The 14,752-nt window shown below is 46.0% G+C and overlaps 1 protein-coding gene across 1 annotated transcript in view; it reads left to right on the plus strand.

Annotated features, from left to right (window-relative positions):
- Positions 1-14,752, plus strand: part of CACNA2D4 (calcium voltage-gated channel auxiliary subunit alpha2delta 4) — a 110,914-nt gene that overhangs the window by 26,089 nt on the left and 70,073 nt on the right. The window contains exons 9-18 of the mRNA XM_002914122.4: positions 296-370; positions 1,286-1,375; positions 1,488-1,601; positions 2,085-2,163; positions 3,642-3,775; positions 5,545-5,622; positions 6,409-6,489; positions 7,060-7,134; positions 10,276-10,362; positions 11,028-11,099. Coding sequence (XP_002914168.2) covers positions 296-370; positions 1,286-1,375; positions 1,488-1,601; positions 2,085-2,163; positions 3,642-3,775; positions 5,545-5,622; positions 6,409-6,489; positions 7,060-7,134; positions 10,276-10,362; positions 11,028-11,099 — 885 coding nt within the window. The remainder of the gene's footprint in view (positions 1-295; positions 371-1,285; positions 1,376-1,487; positions 1,602-2,084; positions 2,164-3,641; positions 3,776-5,544; positions 5,623-6,408; positions 6,490-7,059; positions 7,135-10,275; positions 10,363-11,027; positions 11,100-14,752) is intronic.

The following is a 14,752-nucleotide window of genomic DNA, read 5'->3' on the forward strand; positions in this document are numbered from 1 at the left end:
TCTCAGTACTTTTAGGTTCTCTGTGTATTCTGGGAAATGGACATCACTCAGCCAGCCACCCGAGCAAATGGTCCAAGACCAGGATTTGAGGGAGAATTTTTGGAGTTAAGGCCCCATTGTTCTCTGTACTGCCTTCTCTCTACTCAGAAGAACTTCCAGAAGCATAGGGTACCCCAAAATAATATTATACAGGTGCCTAAGTAACCTGTGAGTTGCCTGAGCTTTTTCACTAGGCCCTGACCTTCCAAAGTGACCCTATCTGTTCTCCTGTCCCCTCTGCCCTTTGCAACTGCAGTACAGTGACTATATCCATTACATCGAGCCTTGTTTTAAAGGGATCCTTGTCCAGGCGGATCGAGACAATCGTGAGGTGAGTGTCCACCATCAGGTGAGGGCCTGATGCTTCTGAGTCCCTGCTTTGATTAGGATGGTGGGCAGTCAACTGTACAGACTGCCTGATGGTCCCCTTTACTTATTCCCATGGCACTTGGAAAGAGGGCAAAGCAGTTCACCTATGTAAATACACCCAAGAAGTGGCTTCATAAATATGCTGCCTGTCTATCGGAGCAAGTAGTGAGCAAAGATAGACCTCCCATCCAAGGGAGATCTCACTTATCCAGGACTGCTTTTTCACTCTGTGGTTATCTAAGACTCAGTTTCTCTCTTTGCCTCCTCTGTGGGCCTTTCCACTATATCAGTCATAAGGAGCTTCCCCAAAAGGAAGAGAAGTTCAAATACATTTGATTGAGTCCTTCTCAAAGGCAAGGAGGACAGGCAACTTTTTTTAAAAGGAAAAGTTTTCATGTGATGGATCCTTCTTCCTGTGACTGGGGAATTTGAGTTTGGCTGCTTCTTGCAGCCTGGGCCTCAGGTTGGACCCTGGAGCCCTAGTGGCCTCCATGGTTTCTCTTGTGAAGTGCTCACCATTGGTTTGCATCGGGCTGGGTGCAGAAGGTGCTGGGGACCTGGGAACCTGGACAGTGGCTCCCAGCAGGTCTGCCTGGACTGTCTCCCTCTTCTGGAGGGGCTCACACTTGGCATTTCCTTCCAGTAGTGGGGCTGTGTTTGCACCCAGCCACTTACACTCTGTCAGTTTATCTTGGGGGCATTTGAGAAACATCTTTTGTAGTGTTCCAGCCATGAAATTAGCCGGTTCATGAAGAGACAGATCCTGCAATCATGTTCTGGGAAAATAGCTCTAAAGAGCCTCTGAAATTAAGACCAACGATGGAAGTTCCCTGGTTGTCAATCCACTGACTCTCCTGTAACTTCTTACCCATGACAGCATTTCAAACAGCTGGTAGATGAGCTGATGGTCAAGGGTGTGGGTGTCGTGAACCAAGCCTTGACTGAAGCCTTCCAGATCCTGAAGCAGGTACCCATACTTGGTCCAGCTTGGGGAGAGTGAAGGGTTAGGAGACAAGGTGGAGGTGTGGGGAGGGCAGCAGATGGCCTGCAGTCATGGTGCCTGCCCTTTTCCCACACAGTTCCAAGAAGCCCGGCAAGGAAGCCTCTGCAACCAGGCCATCATGCTGATCACTGATGGGGCCGTGGAGGACTATGAGCCAGTGTTTGAGAAGTACAACTGGCCAGACCGCAAGGTTACTCTTCTGGTGGAAGTCAAGGGGGCAAGGGAAGGGACCAAGGGAAGCGTTCTCCTACTGCCTGCATGGGATAACCAGTGGTGCCCAGAAAAACCAGGCCTGCCCTAAGTTCAAATATCCTGCCCCACTAGACCTGTTAGTATATTCAGATAGTATGTCCCAGACTGGTGTTCCAAAATTATGTTGACCCTAGGCACAGAGGCCTCATGCAAGGAAGTTCAGGATGAGAGCATATGTGGCATTGTGAGACAAACTGCCAGGCTGTGACCCTCCGTCCTGTACCCGGCCCATGTCACCATGGCCCTGGCAAGTCCCGTCACTGCCTGGGCCTCAGGATCCTTTCTGGTCAATAGGATGAGAGTGCAGAATCCAAAGTCAGCAAAGTGCTTCACCTGACATCCAAGACTCACATAAATAATATTAGCACTACTTATAGCCAGGAATCATGGCTGCTGAGTACATCTGTGTCTTGTGGATTAGGTTCGAGTTTTCACTTATCTTATTGGAAGAGAAGTGACTTTCGCTGACCGCATGAAGTGGATTGCATGCAACAACAAAGGTAGGCGGTGTGTGAGCAGAGCTCCTTGCAGCTTGTACCCAGTCATCAGAGATGCTGAGCCATGGTTCCTGCATGGGGGCCTTGCAGAAGAGCAGTGCTGTGTCTGGATGACAGTATCTGCCCCTCCTTCTTACTTGGAAAAAGCTAGACAAAATGTAGATTGCCCCCATGAAACCTTGAGTAAATGCATGATTACCCCTGCAGGGACTCTAAGTCCTGAAATGAAATGAAACTGAGAGGTTATCCATCCAGTGTTTGCAGAAGAGAAAATTCTCTCTTCAAAAAAAGCCTATATGAACTACAATACAGACAGAGTGAGGCAGGGGTGAGACCCACAGTTTAAATATAAGTTCTCTCTTATGTCTAGCCTCCATTCCTCTTGTTGCAAATTAAGCCATTTACTGTGATTCTGCTTCCAGACAAAAAGCAGAGGGTCATCATTTTCTTTAGAATAATGTTTTGGGTGTGGTCCTCATTTGTCTCTGGCCAGAACCCAAGACCTGGGCTTCACTCTGCCAGCTTGGGCCCTCTTTATTCAACCAAAGGCTGTTAAGCATGTACTGTGGTGCCTAGCAAAATGGTCAGGATGGACTCAGTCTTATTATTGCTACTGTCCAGCAGAGGAGATATACAAGTGAACCATCAGTGGTGATGTAATCTGAAATGTGTTGTACGGGCAGAGGGGCACAGACTATACACGGGTTTGGAGAGTGACGTGGTGGTAGAGATACTTCCTCCATTTGGAGGCAGCAAGGGTATCTACACTGAGACATAAAGAATGGTAGGAATCATCCAGACATAGAAAGCATGGAAGAGTGTTCCAGACAGAGAGTCTAAGACAAGAGGCACCTGGGAATGGAAAGCAGTTTCACTTTCTGGAGGGTGGAATGGCTGTTTTGTGGGAGGTGATAAGCAATGAGACCAGAGAGGTAAATATGTACTAAGTCATTCATAGCCTTGTAAGCCATTTGCTCTTTTAAATATCACCTTGGCTATAACAAAGAGGCTATAGCACCCCTCCCTGTAACTGAGGAAGGACAGTGGTCAGAGAAAGGGGGGCAGGGGGCACTGAGCCACTGTCTTAGACTGTACTCCCTGAAAATGAACCCCAGACAGAGCTACATGCAGGAGAGGGTTCTCTTGGAAGGTAACTCTGTAAGGAAGTGAGGAGGGCATCATCGTGGAGGGAAGCCAACCCACACAGCTCTTGCTGCTGAGTCCCTGCTGCTCATGAGGCATCTCTGGACTGGGAGGGTCCCCCAGAGTTCTGCCAGGTTGAGACAGCACCACTGGCTTCCAGCTGTCCCCAGGAAAAAGCATAACCTTGGGGGAAAGTAGTCCCCTGTGACCCAGGGCAGCTCCCAGTGAGGAGCCCCCTGTAAGCCAAGAGCAGCCGGGGCAGAGTGTATGGGCCCTAGAGAGTGATTCTAAGTGGCACCCACAGCTTTCCAGAACCACATGACCCTTTCCTCTGTCAGGCTACTACACGCAGATCTCCACACTGGCAGATGCACAGGAGAACGTGATGGAGTACCTGCACGTGCTCAGCCGCCCCATGGTCATCAACCATGACCATGACATCACCTGGACAGAAGCCTACATGGACAGCAAGGTGAGGGCTCAACCCTGCTCCAGAGTTAGGGGCCCCGGGTAGTAAAACGTAACTTCCTGGGTCGGGAGAAAGGTGAGCAGAACACCTCCTTAGGAGATGGTGTGAAGGGGTAAACACACTCAGCCCACTAAAAGACCTTTGCATGTATGCTGCCCCCAGAGACCCAGAAACCCAGTAAGCAGGCCTGTCCAAGGCTGCCCTCCGCGGACAGAGCCTCTCTGCTCCAAACGTGTTCCTTCCTTCTTCCCATTGCCCTCACCTCCCTCATTGTCTTCTCTCCTACCTGTTTAAGGAAGAGAGGAGCCTGACCAGTAATTCAAGATACTATGCATTCATCACGTGCTCCCCTTCCTGGGTCCCTGTACTTCCAGAGACTGTCTGTGGGTTGTAGTGACTTACACAAAGGAATAGATAGCCAAAGCAGGATGTCAGATGAGATGTTCGGGAGCAAGAGAGACCTTCCTAGAACTTCTCAAATCATCTCCCATATGTAGCTACCTACTTTGGTGATGATGTATCAGCCTGGGACGAAGAGAGACCTGAACACGGTGGCTTAGATAAGAGAGAAGTATAATTCTCCCTCATCTGAGGGAACTTTAGAGGTGGCCAGCCTGGAGCTGGTGAGGAGCTTCCTGTTCACCAGAGACCAGACTGCTCCCTGCTAAACCCGTGGCCAACTCTAGGGTCCTCCTGGTTCCAGTAGCTGGTAAAACGTTAGTCATCTGAAACCACTCACTTTCAGAAAACCTTACTTCCAAACTCTCAGCTGAAATTTCAGATGAGAAAGAGACTTGATGGTTAGTGATCTGTGCACAGTATAATGAATACACACAATATTGTAGTATAATTACATAACGTGAAAGACACACTACAATAGCAATCCTACGACAACATAAATGTATCAAAGCAACACTTAAGAAACACCTCAAGTTAACATGAGGTTATGTGTCACATATATCCAATTTTTAAAAAGTTCGTCATTCTCTAAGAAAGAATACTATAGACCTCCATGGGCTCAGCCAATATTTGGTTGATCCTGATGAAGATCACACATATCAAACATACCTGCACACACCACCTATGAGGGCCTGTCTTCATGATAAAGTGGGGTGTTTGTGTGGAACCCCTTCCAAGGAGGCTGAAGGAGCCCACACAGTGAGATGAGGCAGTCAGGGAGGAGGGCCATCTCAGAGGTAGGGAATGATGTGGCTCTGGCGTTCTCGGTGAGGAAGAGGTTGTGGGTCTGTCTCATGAGTGTTAGGAGTGACCCTAAGGTCAGCTACAACTACACCATGACTACCCCTTGAGTTGTGCTTCCCCATGCATGCACTTGTGTTTGCATGTGGCTCAGTGTCAGTGTTCTTCTCCCTCTTAACTCTCCCGGACTATTGTGTGTGCTAACCTTGGGTCTATGGCAGAGATTTCTGGTTGTGTGCAGGATGAGTTTGTTCCCTGGGTTCATGCTCATCCTTGGTATGGACAAGACAGAGGACATCGTGAGCACGTTTGGGAGCTGCGTTGTGGGCTCTGGGGTTCTGACACTTGCCCTGGCTTAGGACTGTCATTGCTAAGTGACGTTTCCCTTGTCCTCTCTCCATCCCACCTCTCTCCTCCAGCATTTCTGCCAGCAGAAGAGAAGGGGAACCTCACACGTGGCTTTTTCCTCCTGTTGGAAGTTGACACTTCAGTGGTAGTTGACATTGGTTACTGTGGGTCTTCCACACTATGGATTCTGAGCTCTCTGTCCTTTGCTCTTTCCTCCTTGACAGCTGTTAACTTCGCAGGCACAGAACTTGATGCTCCTCACCACTGTGGCCATGCCGGTCTTCAGCAAAAAGAATGAAACAGTGAGTGGCCACTCTCTGAGAAGCTGTAACAGGGATTAGAACTTGGGGCCACTGGCTAGCCTCTTTAGACCAATGGTTCTTGACTTGGCTGCACATCAGAGCCACCTTTTATATTCATATTCCCTGCCCTATGCCCAACCAGCTATATCAGAATCTCTTGGTTGGGAAAGGGTGAGGGTGGGAGGTGGGGGTGGGGCCCGTATTTCCCAAAGCTCACCCAGTGATTCTGTTCAGCCAGTTTGGAGTTGTCCTCGTGTTCTAAATTTGGAACCACTGTCCTGGGATATAAGGCTAGAAAGGTCCCCTGCTAACCTTCTGGCAAAACAACATTTAACCTACCAGTTTGGGCAACCTCCAATTTTTTTGTAAAGGCCTTTGGTGAGGGAATTTCTAGAACATTCCGTCCTCCATCTGGTCAGAAAATGTTTCCTTATAGGCTTTGTGTGTTTCAGAGCATCCGTAGGTTATGGTTCTTTGGATTTTGATACTTCAGCCTCTGCTATGAAAATTAATATTTCATTCAACTTCATATTTCTTTTAAATATTACAATTTAAATATTAATTCTGGAAATTAATCTTCCCAGCATCTGAGATTACTCCTGGGACCTCTTCTGGTAGGTTCTAGATTTTTATTCCAAAGAGCTCAGCCTAAAATCCAACTGCAGGGGAAGTGTCATATAAGGCCTAAGTGGCTTGCTTCCTCTTCCAGGCTCTGGGAAAGTCGAGGGTCCAGTCCAGCCCTGTGCACAGGTCCCCCCCAACCAACCCTGGTTTTTTTCTTTCCAGCGATCCCATGGGATTCTTCTGGGTGTGGTGGGCTCTGATGTGGCCCTGAGGGAGCTGATGAAGCTGGCGCCCCGGTACAAGGTGAGCCTGGATCGGATGCCTGAGAGGGGATCACAGGCTCCCTAGGAGCTGTCCTGCCAGGCTCAAGAGCATCCCTGCAGGCAATGCAACCAAGCCCAGAGCTAAGGTGGGGCCCTGGCATCCCACCCCCAGGGAAGTGCAGGCACTGAGCATGGGAGCAATGATTTGGACTTCTGGAACCCTTTGTCACCACCAGCTCTGACTTGCTCTGTGGCCTTCAGCAAGTTCTTTCCCTTCCTGGTGCCTTGGTTTTTCAATCTGCTTCTCCATGCCATGCAGTCCTATTTGGGGAACACATGAGATTACATCATCAAAGCACCTAGAACATGTGGTGGGAAAGAGGCCAAGTGATAATATGCATTATTGTGGCTGCTATAAACAGAAGAATTTAGAAAGGAATTCAAAATTAATGGCTAGAAGCATGGCACTGACTCAGTTATATCCCTATTTGAAAACCTCATGGCTGTGAGCTGCCATCTTTAGCCGTCCTGCAGTCCAACCCTTTCCCAGCTCCAGTTCTCCAACCCCAACAACAGGTCTGACACCCCTCAATCCCTGTTGTTTTGGCAGCTCGGAGTGCATGGATATGCCTTTTTGAACACTAACAATGGCTACATTCTCTCACATCCAGACCTCCGACCCCTGGTAGGTACAGGTCTTATTTGCATTGAGATCTTAACTGTATGGGATTTGGATAGAGTTCATAAAAACAGTTAAAATAATGAACACACATTGGGCTCCATTTAAGAACCCAGTGGGTAATATAAGAAAAAAAAATTAAGTCATGGTCCCTGTCTTCAAATTGTTTGTAATCTGGTGGGAAAGACAAAGCAAAAATGCATGAACTGGTTGATGAACAGATCAGAGAGCATGTAATGAAATGTGCAGTTTTCCCTTAAGGGCAAGGCTCCTAGGTTCCTGTCACTGCCTCAGTCACTCCACCCTCGTCTTGGAGGCTGACAGTGGTATCATCAGACCTCCAAGGCCCACCCCAGGGGGTGTGGACATTGAGTTAACAACAAAAATGACAGGGAAAGAGTCACATGAGAGGTGGGGCAGCAGAGTTACAGCTCACCTGAGTTTGTCTTGGGATGTGTTCCTGAGTGCTCCTGCCTCCTTCTTGGCTCCCTCCATCCTGATATAGGGGCTGGGGGCATTTTCATATGCATTCAACTGAACAACTAACAGCCAAAAGAGAAGTTGCATCGTTTTATCTAAAACTTCTGCCTCCAGCACTCCTTGCTGCCTATGGTCGTGGCACTTGGCCATTATTGATGACAACAGTGGCCGCACCTCTCAGTGTGAGTGTTGGGGGCAGCACAGGAAGGGTAGTTAAGTCCTTCAGGAACCGTAGCCCTTTTCCCTTCCAGTCTCCCACTGAATTGAGGTGGCAGCTGAAGACAATAGCTAGCAGAGCACCTTTGTGAGAACTTACTAAGAGGCTCATCTGCCCAGGTGCTGTTTGGAGAAATCAGCCAAAGCACATGCCATTCCAGTGTGGTTCAGATGGATAGAAACTGAGTGTTCATAAAGCAACCGATTGAGCTATTTAAGGCAAACTATAGAGGTTCATAGTAGAGAGATCAAGGGCATGTTGAAAGCCATGTTGTCTTCCCAACTCAGACCCTACTGGGCAAGATCTGAACCCATAATGGGTCATTGACCTGTACCAGTAGGTTCCATGGGGGGCAGCCCCAGGGACAACAAAATGACTCACTAGTAAAAATAATAATAAGTCAATCATGGAGCTGACTGGTAGAATTAAAGGGCACTGATCAGAAAATTATCTGTCACCATCTTTATAATCTAGATGAATGTAGACCTACTGGGTGCCTGACCTTATAATGCTCTGAGAATGCTATAAACAGAAGGTTATAGTCTAATTAAGGAAATAAAGTATATACAAATAGACTCACACAAATGAAACAATTAGAGAAAAATACCATGTAGATCATTATTACATAGCAAACATTACCATGTAAAGCCAACATAATGAGATTCCTAAGGAAGGCACTACCAATTTGTGATAGGTATTAAGGGGAGGGAGGGGGGAGGAGAATGGGACAGGCTGGTGATGGGTAGTAAGGAGGGCACGTATTACATGGTGCACTGGGTGTTATACGCAACTAACGAATCATCGAACTTTACATCAAAAACCAGGGATGTACTGTATGGTGACCTAACATAATACAATAAAAATATTATTATGAATAAAACAAAGGTATTAAGGAGAACAAGTTAAGTTTAAAAAGGAAAAGTAATAGAGGATCTTCCTAGTAACAAACTGAAAGAGGGTCAAGAGCCATACTGTTGGCCTGAAATCTTTCTGTCCGCACTCAAAGTATGAGTAATTATACAAAGTGGAGTTATGGTTTTAATAAGAGGAGCTAGAGATGATCTTTCAGGTGTCACAGGACTTAGACAATAGCAATGATGAGGAATATTATACCTTACTCAAAAGAAAGAGATTTGATGTAAAAGATGGCAGGGCAGTGCTGTTTGTTGTGAGGATGGGCATCAGCAAGGCCAGGAATGGGAACATCATCCAAGCATGGGTGAGAAGAATGCAAGGAGGATACTTCTATGGCAGTTATAGCGCAGACCCCCCAGATAGGCAAGAAATAAGGGTGATATTTCTTGAAAAACAAAAAACTGGCAGAAGCACAATACACAGTGATAGGAGACTTCAGCCTTTCAAGCATCTTCAGGGGCCTCATTCTGCTAAAAGTAGGCCCTCTTGATTAATTCTTAATTTACCCTGATAATAAACCATCCCTTTCCTTTTTTGATCTATTATTAAACTAAAGCTGGGAAGTGCTGCCAACCTAGTGGCAGATAACTTGACGATAATCTCTCTTGGTATCAGAGAGGGAGAGAGGGAGGAGGGGAAGGCAGGACCAGAAAATAATAACATTCAAAGACTTGATTAATGGCTCCATTTCGAGCTGGAGGGAGGTCTTTATTAGGCGCTGCAGAATCTGTCTGTCCTTGGCTTTGTCCCATGCAAGAATTCTGTCAACAAGATGAAAACACAGAAACCAGATGACACAAAGTCTGGAAGGTATGGATAATACATTAAGGGAGAAAATTAGTATTCAGAAAGTATTCTTCTAAACAATGGGCTGAAACTAACAAGATGAATATATTAAGATGCATGGAAAGTTCTGCAAAATACTCAATGCTCAAACATAATATTGAAAAGATGCAATACTTTGGTCCACACAGATCACACGCACACCACACTGGTCAGAACCCCATCTGTAATACTGACGTTCGTCCTGGGCACTCCGCTCTGGGAGTGACATTGACAATGTAGAGCATATTCAGAGGGAGTTGAGGCATCTGCAACCTGGGAACGTTTAGCCTGGAGAGGTGTGGTCAGGAGTAACCAAGCACCTTCAAAAACCTCAAGAGTTGTCAGGTGGAAAATGTTCTGTGTAGCTCCAGGGAAACAATAAGACCAATGGAGAAAAGTAACAGGCGGCCAGATTTCAGCTCTGTATGGGGAAGAGCTTTCTAACGATTAGAGCTGTCCAAACTAGGACAAGCAGACTCAAAATAGGGAGGTCCTCATCATGGGAAATGCTCAGAGGCCATGAGATTATCTGTCACAAATGTTGGGAAGGGAAATGCTGCATCAGGTGGAAGGTTGGCCCAGGTAACCTTAAAGGGTCACTGAGGTTCTTTGATTTTATGAAAATATCTGTAAGACTTCAGAGAAGAGATGAAACTTGAGCAGGGCCTCTGTTTAACCTCACATCTTCCTTCCCAACCTGCCCATTCCAGTACAGAGAGGGGAAGAAACTGAAACCCAAACCCAACTACAACAGCGTGGATCTCTCTGAAGTGGAGTGGGAAGACAGAGCTGAAGCCGTGAGTAGGGAGAACAGGAGGAGAGAAGCGAGTGTAGCTCTGCAGCCAGCACACAGGCCAGCTGCGGGGCTGTGAGCTCTGGGGCCACTCTGTTCCTCTCAGTGGAGACTTTCCAAGCCCAAACCAGAAGCAATTTCTGTAATGGGCCCTTCTTCCAGCAAAGATAACAACGTAATAGTGTCTTCATGAATCTCAGGGAGTGCTGGGGCGGAATGAGCCATGTCTATAAGTCACAGAGGTTGAGTTCCAGTGGTGTTTCAGTCTGACTGTGGGTCGGGGGGAGGTCAGTGGCTCAGAGGAAACTGTGTCTCAGTAGTATGGCACTATGCTCTCTCATACATCAGTGTACTTGGTGGCACTATGCTCTCTCATACATCAGTGTACTTGGTGGCACTATGCTCTCTCATACATCAGCGTACTTAGTGGCACTATGCTCTCTCATACATCAGCGTACTTGGGAGCATTATTTGGGTGGAGGTCTGAAACTATAAGTTAAATGGAACCTAGAATCAGGTCTATATTCCCTCCTCATATTCTACTTAAACGAAAAAGGGAAGAACTGAAAGTACTCCTGGGGATCACCTGCAATCTGGCCAATAAAGGTCAATGCCTTCTACCCTCCAGTGTGAGCCAGGGGACTAATACCATTATCTTTCCTCTTGAAGCTCAGAACAGCCATGATCAATGGGGAAACAGGTTCTCTCTCTATGGATGTGAAGGTTCCACTGGACAAAGGGGTAAGGTGCTCAAAGGAAAGAACTAAGGTCTGGTCCCCCCTGGGCAGGCAGCATCCCAGTTGATTGAGGTTGCAGTGGTGATAAGGGATTTGAACCTAGCTGAATTAGAGCTTAAGACTTGAGTGCTTGTTGAAGAGAGTATATCAAAGTGTGCATCAACCCCAGAGAAACATCTGACCAAGAAATGATCAGTTCTTTGGAGACTACTAAGAGAAGGAGTAGGTTAGCTCAAGGCATTTACAACTTTTCTTTCTTCCTAATGCTGCCTGCGATTTGGCCCTTTTGTTGTTTATAATGGAAAGAGAGAAAGTGATAGTTAATTTTGCAAATTGTTAGCAACTCTTATTAATCAAGTTTTAGGGGAAGAGGTTAAAAATAATCCACTCTAACTACAGATGGTCAAGAATCAATACCATCACCAATGCCATTACTGTCTTCCCAGATCCATGCATCATTTACGAAAGATCATTTCATCTTTTCATTTAAAAGCTTCCACTGCCTTTTTGCTGAATTCGCATTGTCCCTTGACATATTTACAAATGTCACCTCCTCCCTCACAACCACCCCCACCTCCTCCTCTTGTTGCCCATCTGCCTCAGCTGAAAGAACACAGGCATCTGTCTGCAACAATTAGACCCAAGTTCTTCCACAAACACAAACCTCCACGGAAGCCAAACAAGAAAGCATCGGAAAGGAAAAGCAATTCATTGCATTCCCTTTAGGCACATGGGCTGAATTTCACTGGGACCAGTATCTGATTTGTGTGACATCTGCCTGCTTTTTATAAGCTCTGGACTGAGAAGGGTCTCCTTTAGGCAAACTGGGCAGTATCAGTGATGTCAGGCCACAAGTTCTAGCAGCGTCTTCTCGTTCTCGTGATCCCAAAAATGTAGAGGTTTCTTCCATGCACCTCCACCTTTATCCCAACAGACTCCTGCTGACACGCACAAGAGAGCTCTTCCCTAGCTCAGCCTTGCCAAAGTGTTTAAGGTAGCTATAATGAAAAATTTAACATGCGTGTGGCAGACAGCAACTTCCAGACAGATTAGAGTACAGCTATACTATATCTAATTCAGACCAACTTAGGAAGTAAGTACCGTGTGTTTTCCATCCTTTCCTCCCCGTGCCCAGTGTTCTCATGTTGCTTTCATGCTTCTCAGAGCCACCAAGGGAGAGTCCTAACCAGATCCAAACAGTCTGAACCTCTCCTCAAATTTCTGCCCATCCCTTCAAAATGTGTTCATTGCTGGTCGTAAACCACCCAGGTTAAACTGCAATTTGACAAAAGCTTCCTGGTATGTGGGTGTTTTAACATAAAGAACTTGGGTGATGCTGATCATGTTCATGACAGAGATGTACCTTTCATAGTCCATAGGTGTTCATAGTACCACTACGACTATTACTACCAATAATAATGACAACAGTAGCTAGCATTTATTAGAAACTGGACTCAGCGCCTTGTAAGTATTCACTCAGCATTCATAACCGTATGAAGTATGTATGATCCTACCCCCATTTTATAGATGAGGAAATTCAGAGAAGCTAAAAAGTTGCCCAGTCACCTAGATGATTAATTGCAAAGCCCACATGTGTCTGATTCTAGACCACATGCTCTTAATCACTAATGTATAAGGCTTTTCTGTAGGAGTGTCCCTGAATTCTCTGCTCAATCTCCAGCTTAAAGATTTCCCAAGAGTCTCTTTAGAATTCTGTTTCCATCTTTAAAATTCATTGTCTTCTTTTCTCCCTCTACCTCATTATATCATAACTCAACTCTCTAATCTTTCATCTCTTTACTTCCATGCTCAGAAGCTGCTGCACCTGCACTGTGTGTAGGACATTTTGCTACAAGGCCACTGCAGTGGTATCCAGCCTCTCGCTGCTCTCATCTATTATGATGCCACTCTCCCCGATGTTGCTACATTTTGTTCATTACCGACTGCTGTCTGCCCTACATGTCTTCTCTTTTTAAGAGTTGCAGACAGTCCTGTCGTGTTCTTGCCTGCCAGTCTACCCCGGCCCTCTCAGCTCAGTGGTGTGTCTCACCTCACAAGCTTGTGCCTCAATAGAAACACTCTTCAGGTCTAAGCCAATGGAATATTTCTTAAAGCATTGTGGGAATACCTGTTCTCATCCTGGAAGGTGGTGACCTATTTTGTTGTTTTCTTTAGGGGATTTTACATGAATCCTTACTTCCCATGGATCAATTCAGACCTTTTTCCATCACCCCTAAATACCAAACAGGCAACTATGTTGGCATTCCCAAGAGGGTGGTGGCAACCCAGCAAGGTTTAGAACAGGACTCACTAAGGCAAAAACCTATGGGGCCAGATAAGCCATGTTCAGAAATGTGAGGAAGAGAAACAGACAAACCTTGGTATTGGGGGTGCTGAGAACTGAACAGTTAGTTACATGTACCTCCTAAAGGAGACAGCTAAGAATCCATGTTTTTAAATGTTATGCATTTAATTCCAAAAATACTAAAAACACAACATGGTACAACATCTAGGATCTCAAACTTTAAGCAGTCCAGCTTTGGCCTGCAGGCCTCCTATTTGCCATTTTGATACAGGCTGTTTTTACCAAAATGTGGACCAGTAAATGGTGTCATAATTTCCAAACCATCAGTAGTATCCTGGTCAGATGTCCTGGGATATATTTAAAAGAAAAAACAGACTTCAAAGTATCCTGGAGCGTCTTATCCAGGGCCCTTTTTATTGTTTTCATGTTGTTTGATAGTTTAGAACAAATGATTAGCAGTGGGGGAGAGAGAGAGACAGACAGCGTTCTTCACTAGCCTTCAGGTTCTTCCAAGTTAGCCCGGCTGATGGGCATATGGTGTGTGTACACACATGGATACACACACACACACACGCACAACTGGCACAGGCAGTGAGGGCATCTCTGCCCCATGTTCCTCCAGTGCCTTCTAACTCCTATGCACTGGATTCAGGGGGCAGGATTAGAGTGCCCTGTGGCACTCTCATTCTCTCTCTGTCACACACTCACTCACTCACACACGTTTTTTTTCCAGCAAAGGGAGGCAATCTATTAAAGGGGAAGACTGTTCTGACACTTCTTTACTCTCATCTTCCAAACCTCTCCAGTTCTCTCTTTCTGTTTCACGGAGATTCAAGGAAACCCCCACTCCTTCTCTCTTCCTTTTGCCTCAGGTTTAAAAGATTATCTCAAAGTTATGATTACAGTTATGAGAGAGTAGCTTGCAATAGACTAATCCTCCAGCACATAACAATTATAAACTTGGACAAAATATAAAAAACAAGCATGTAAGGGCATATGAAAGTGACCAAAAGCAGGCAGAAACAAGGGTTTCAACCCTTGAATCAAGAGAACTACACTGGGTGAAATACACATTTATGTGGGGGTTTTTCTGAAGGCCATGCCCCAGTTTGCTTGAATGAAACAGCTGTAATTCAAACAGAAAGCTATAGTTACCATCTTGAAGTATCAAAGAACAGAATTTGGACTCTCAGAGTGTCTGAACGTGAAGGAAGATATCCTAGAAATGAGGGATCCACAGGTGGGCTGGCCCTGACATACGTATTCAAACTCCTCTCAAATTCTTGCCTAACCTTAAACTACATATACACAGGGGAGAATCTAAGTACCCAGTGGAAAGCAACAGTTGAAGA

Source organism: Ailuropoda melanoleuca, chromosome 16 (genome assembly GCF_002007445.2).
Source record: "Ailuropoda melanoleuca isolate Jingjing chromosome 16, ASM200744v2, whole genome shotgun sequence".
In the NCBI taxonomy this organism is placed as follows: domain Eukaryota; kingdom Metazoa; phylum Chordata; class Mammalia; order Carnivora; family Ursidae; genus Ailuropoda; species Ailuropoda melanoleuca.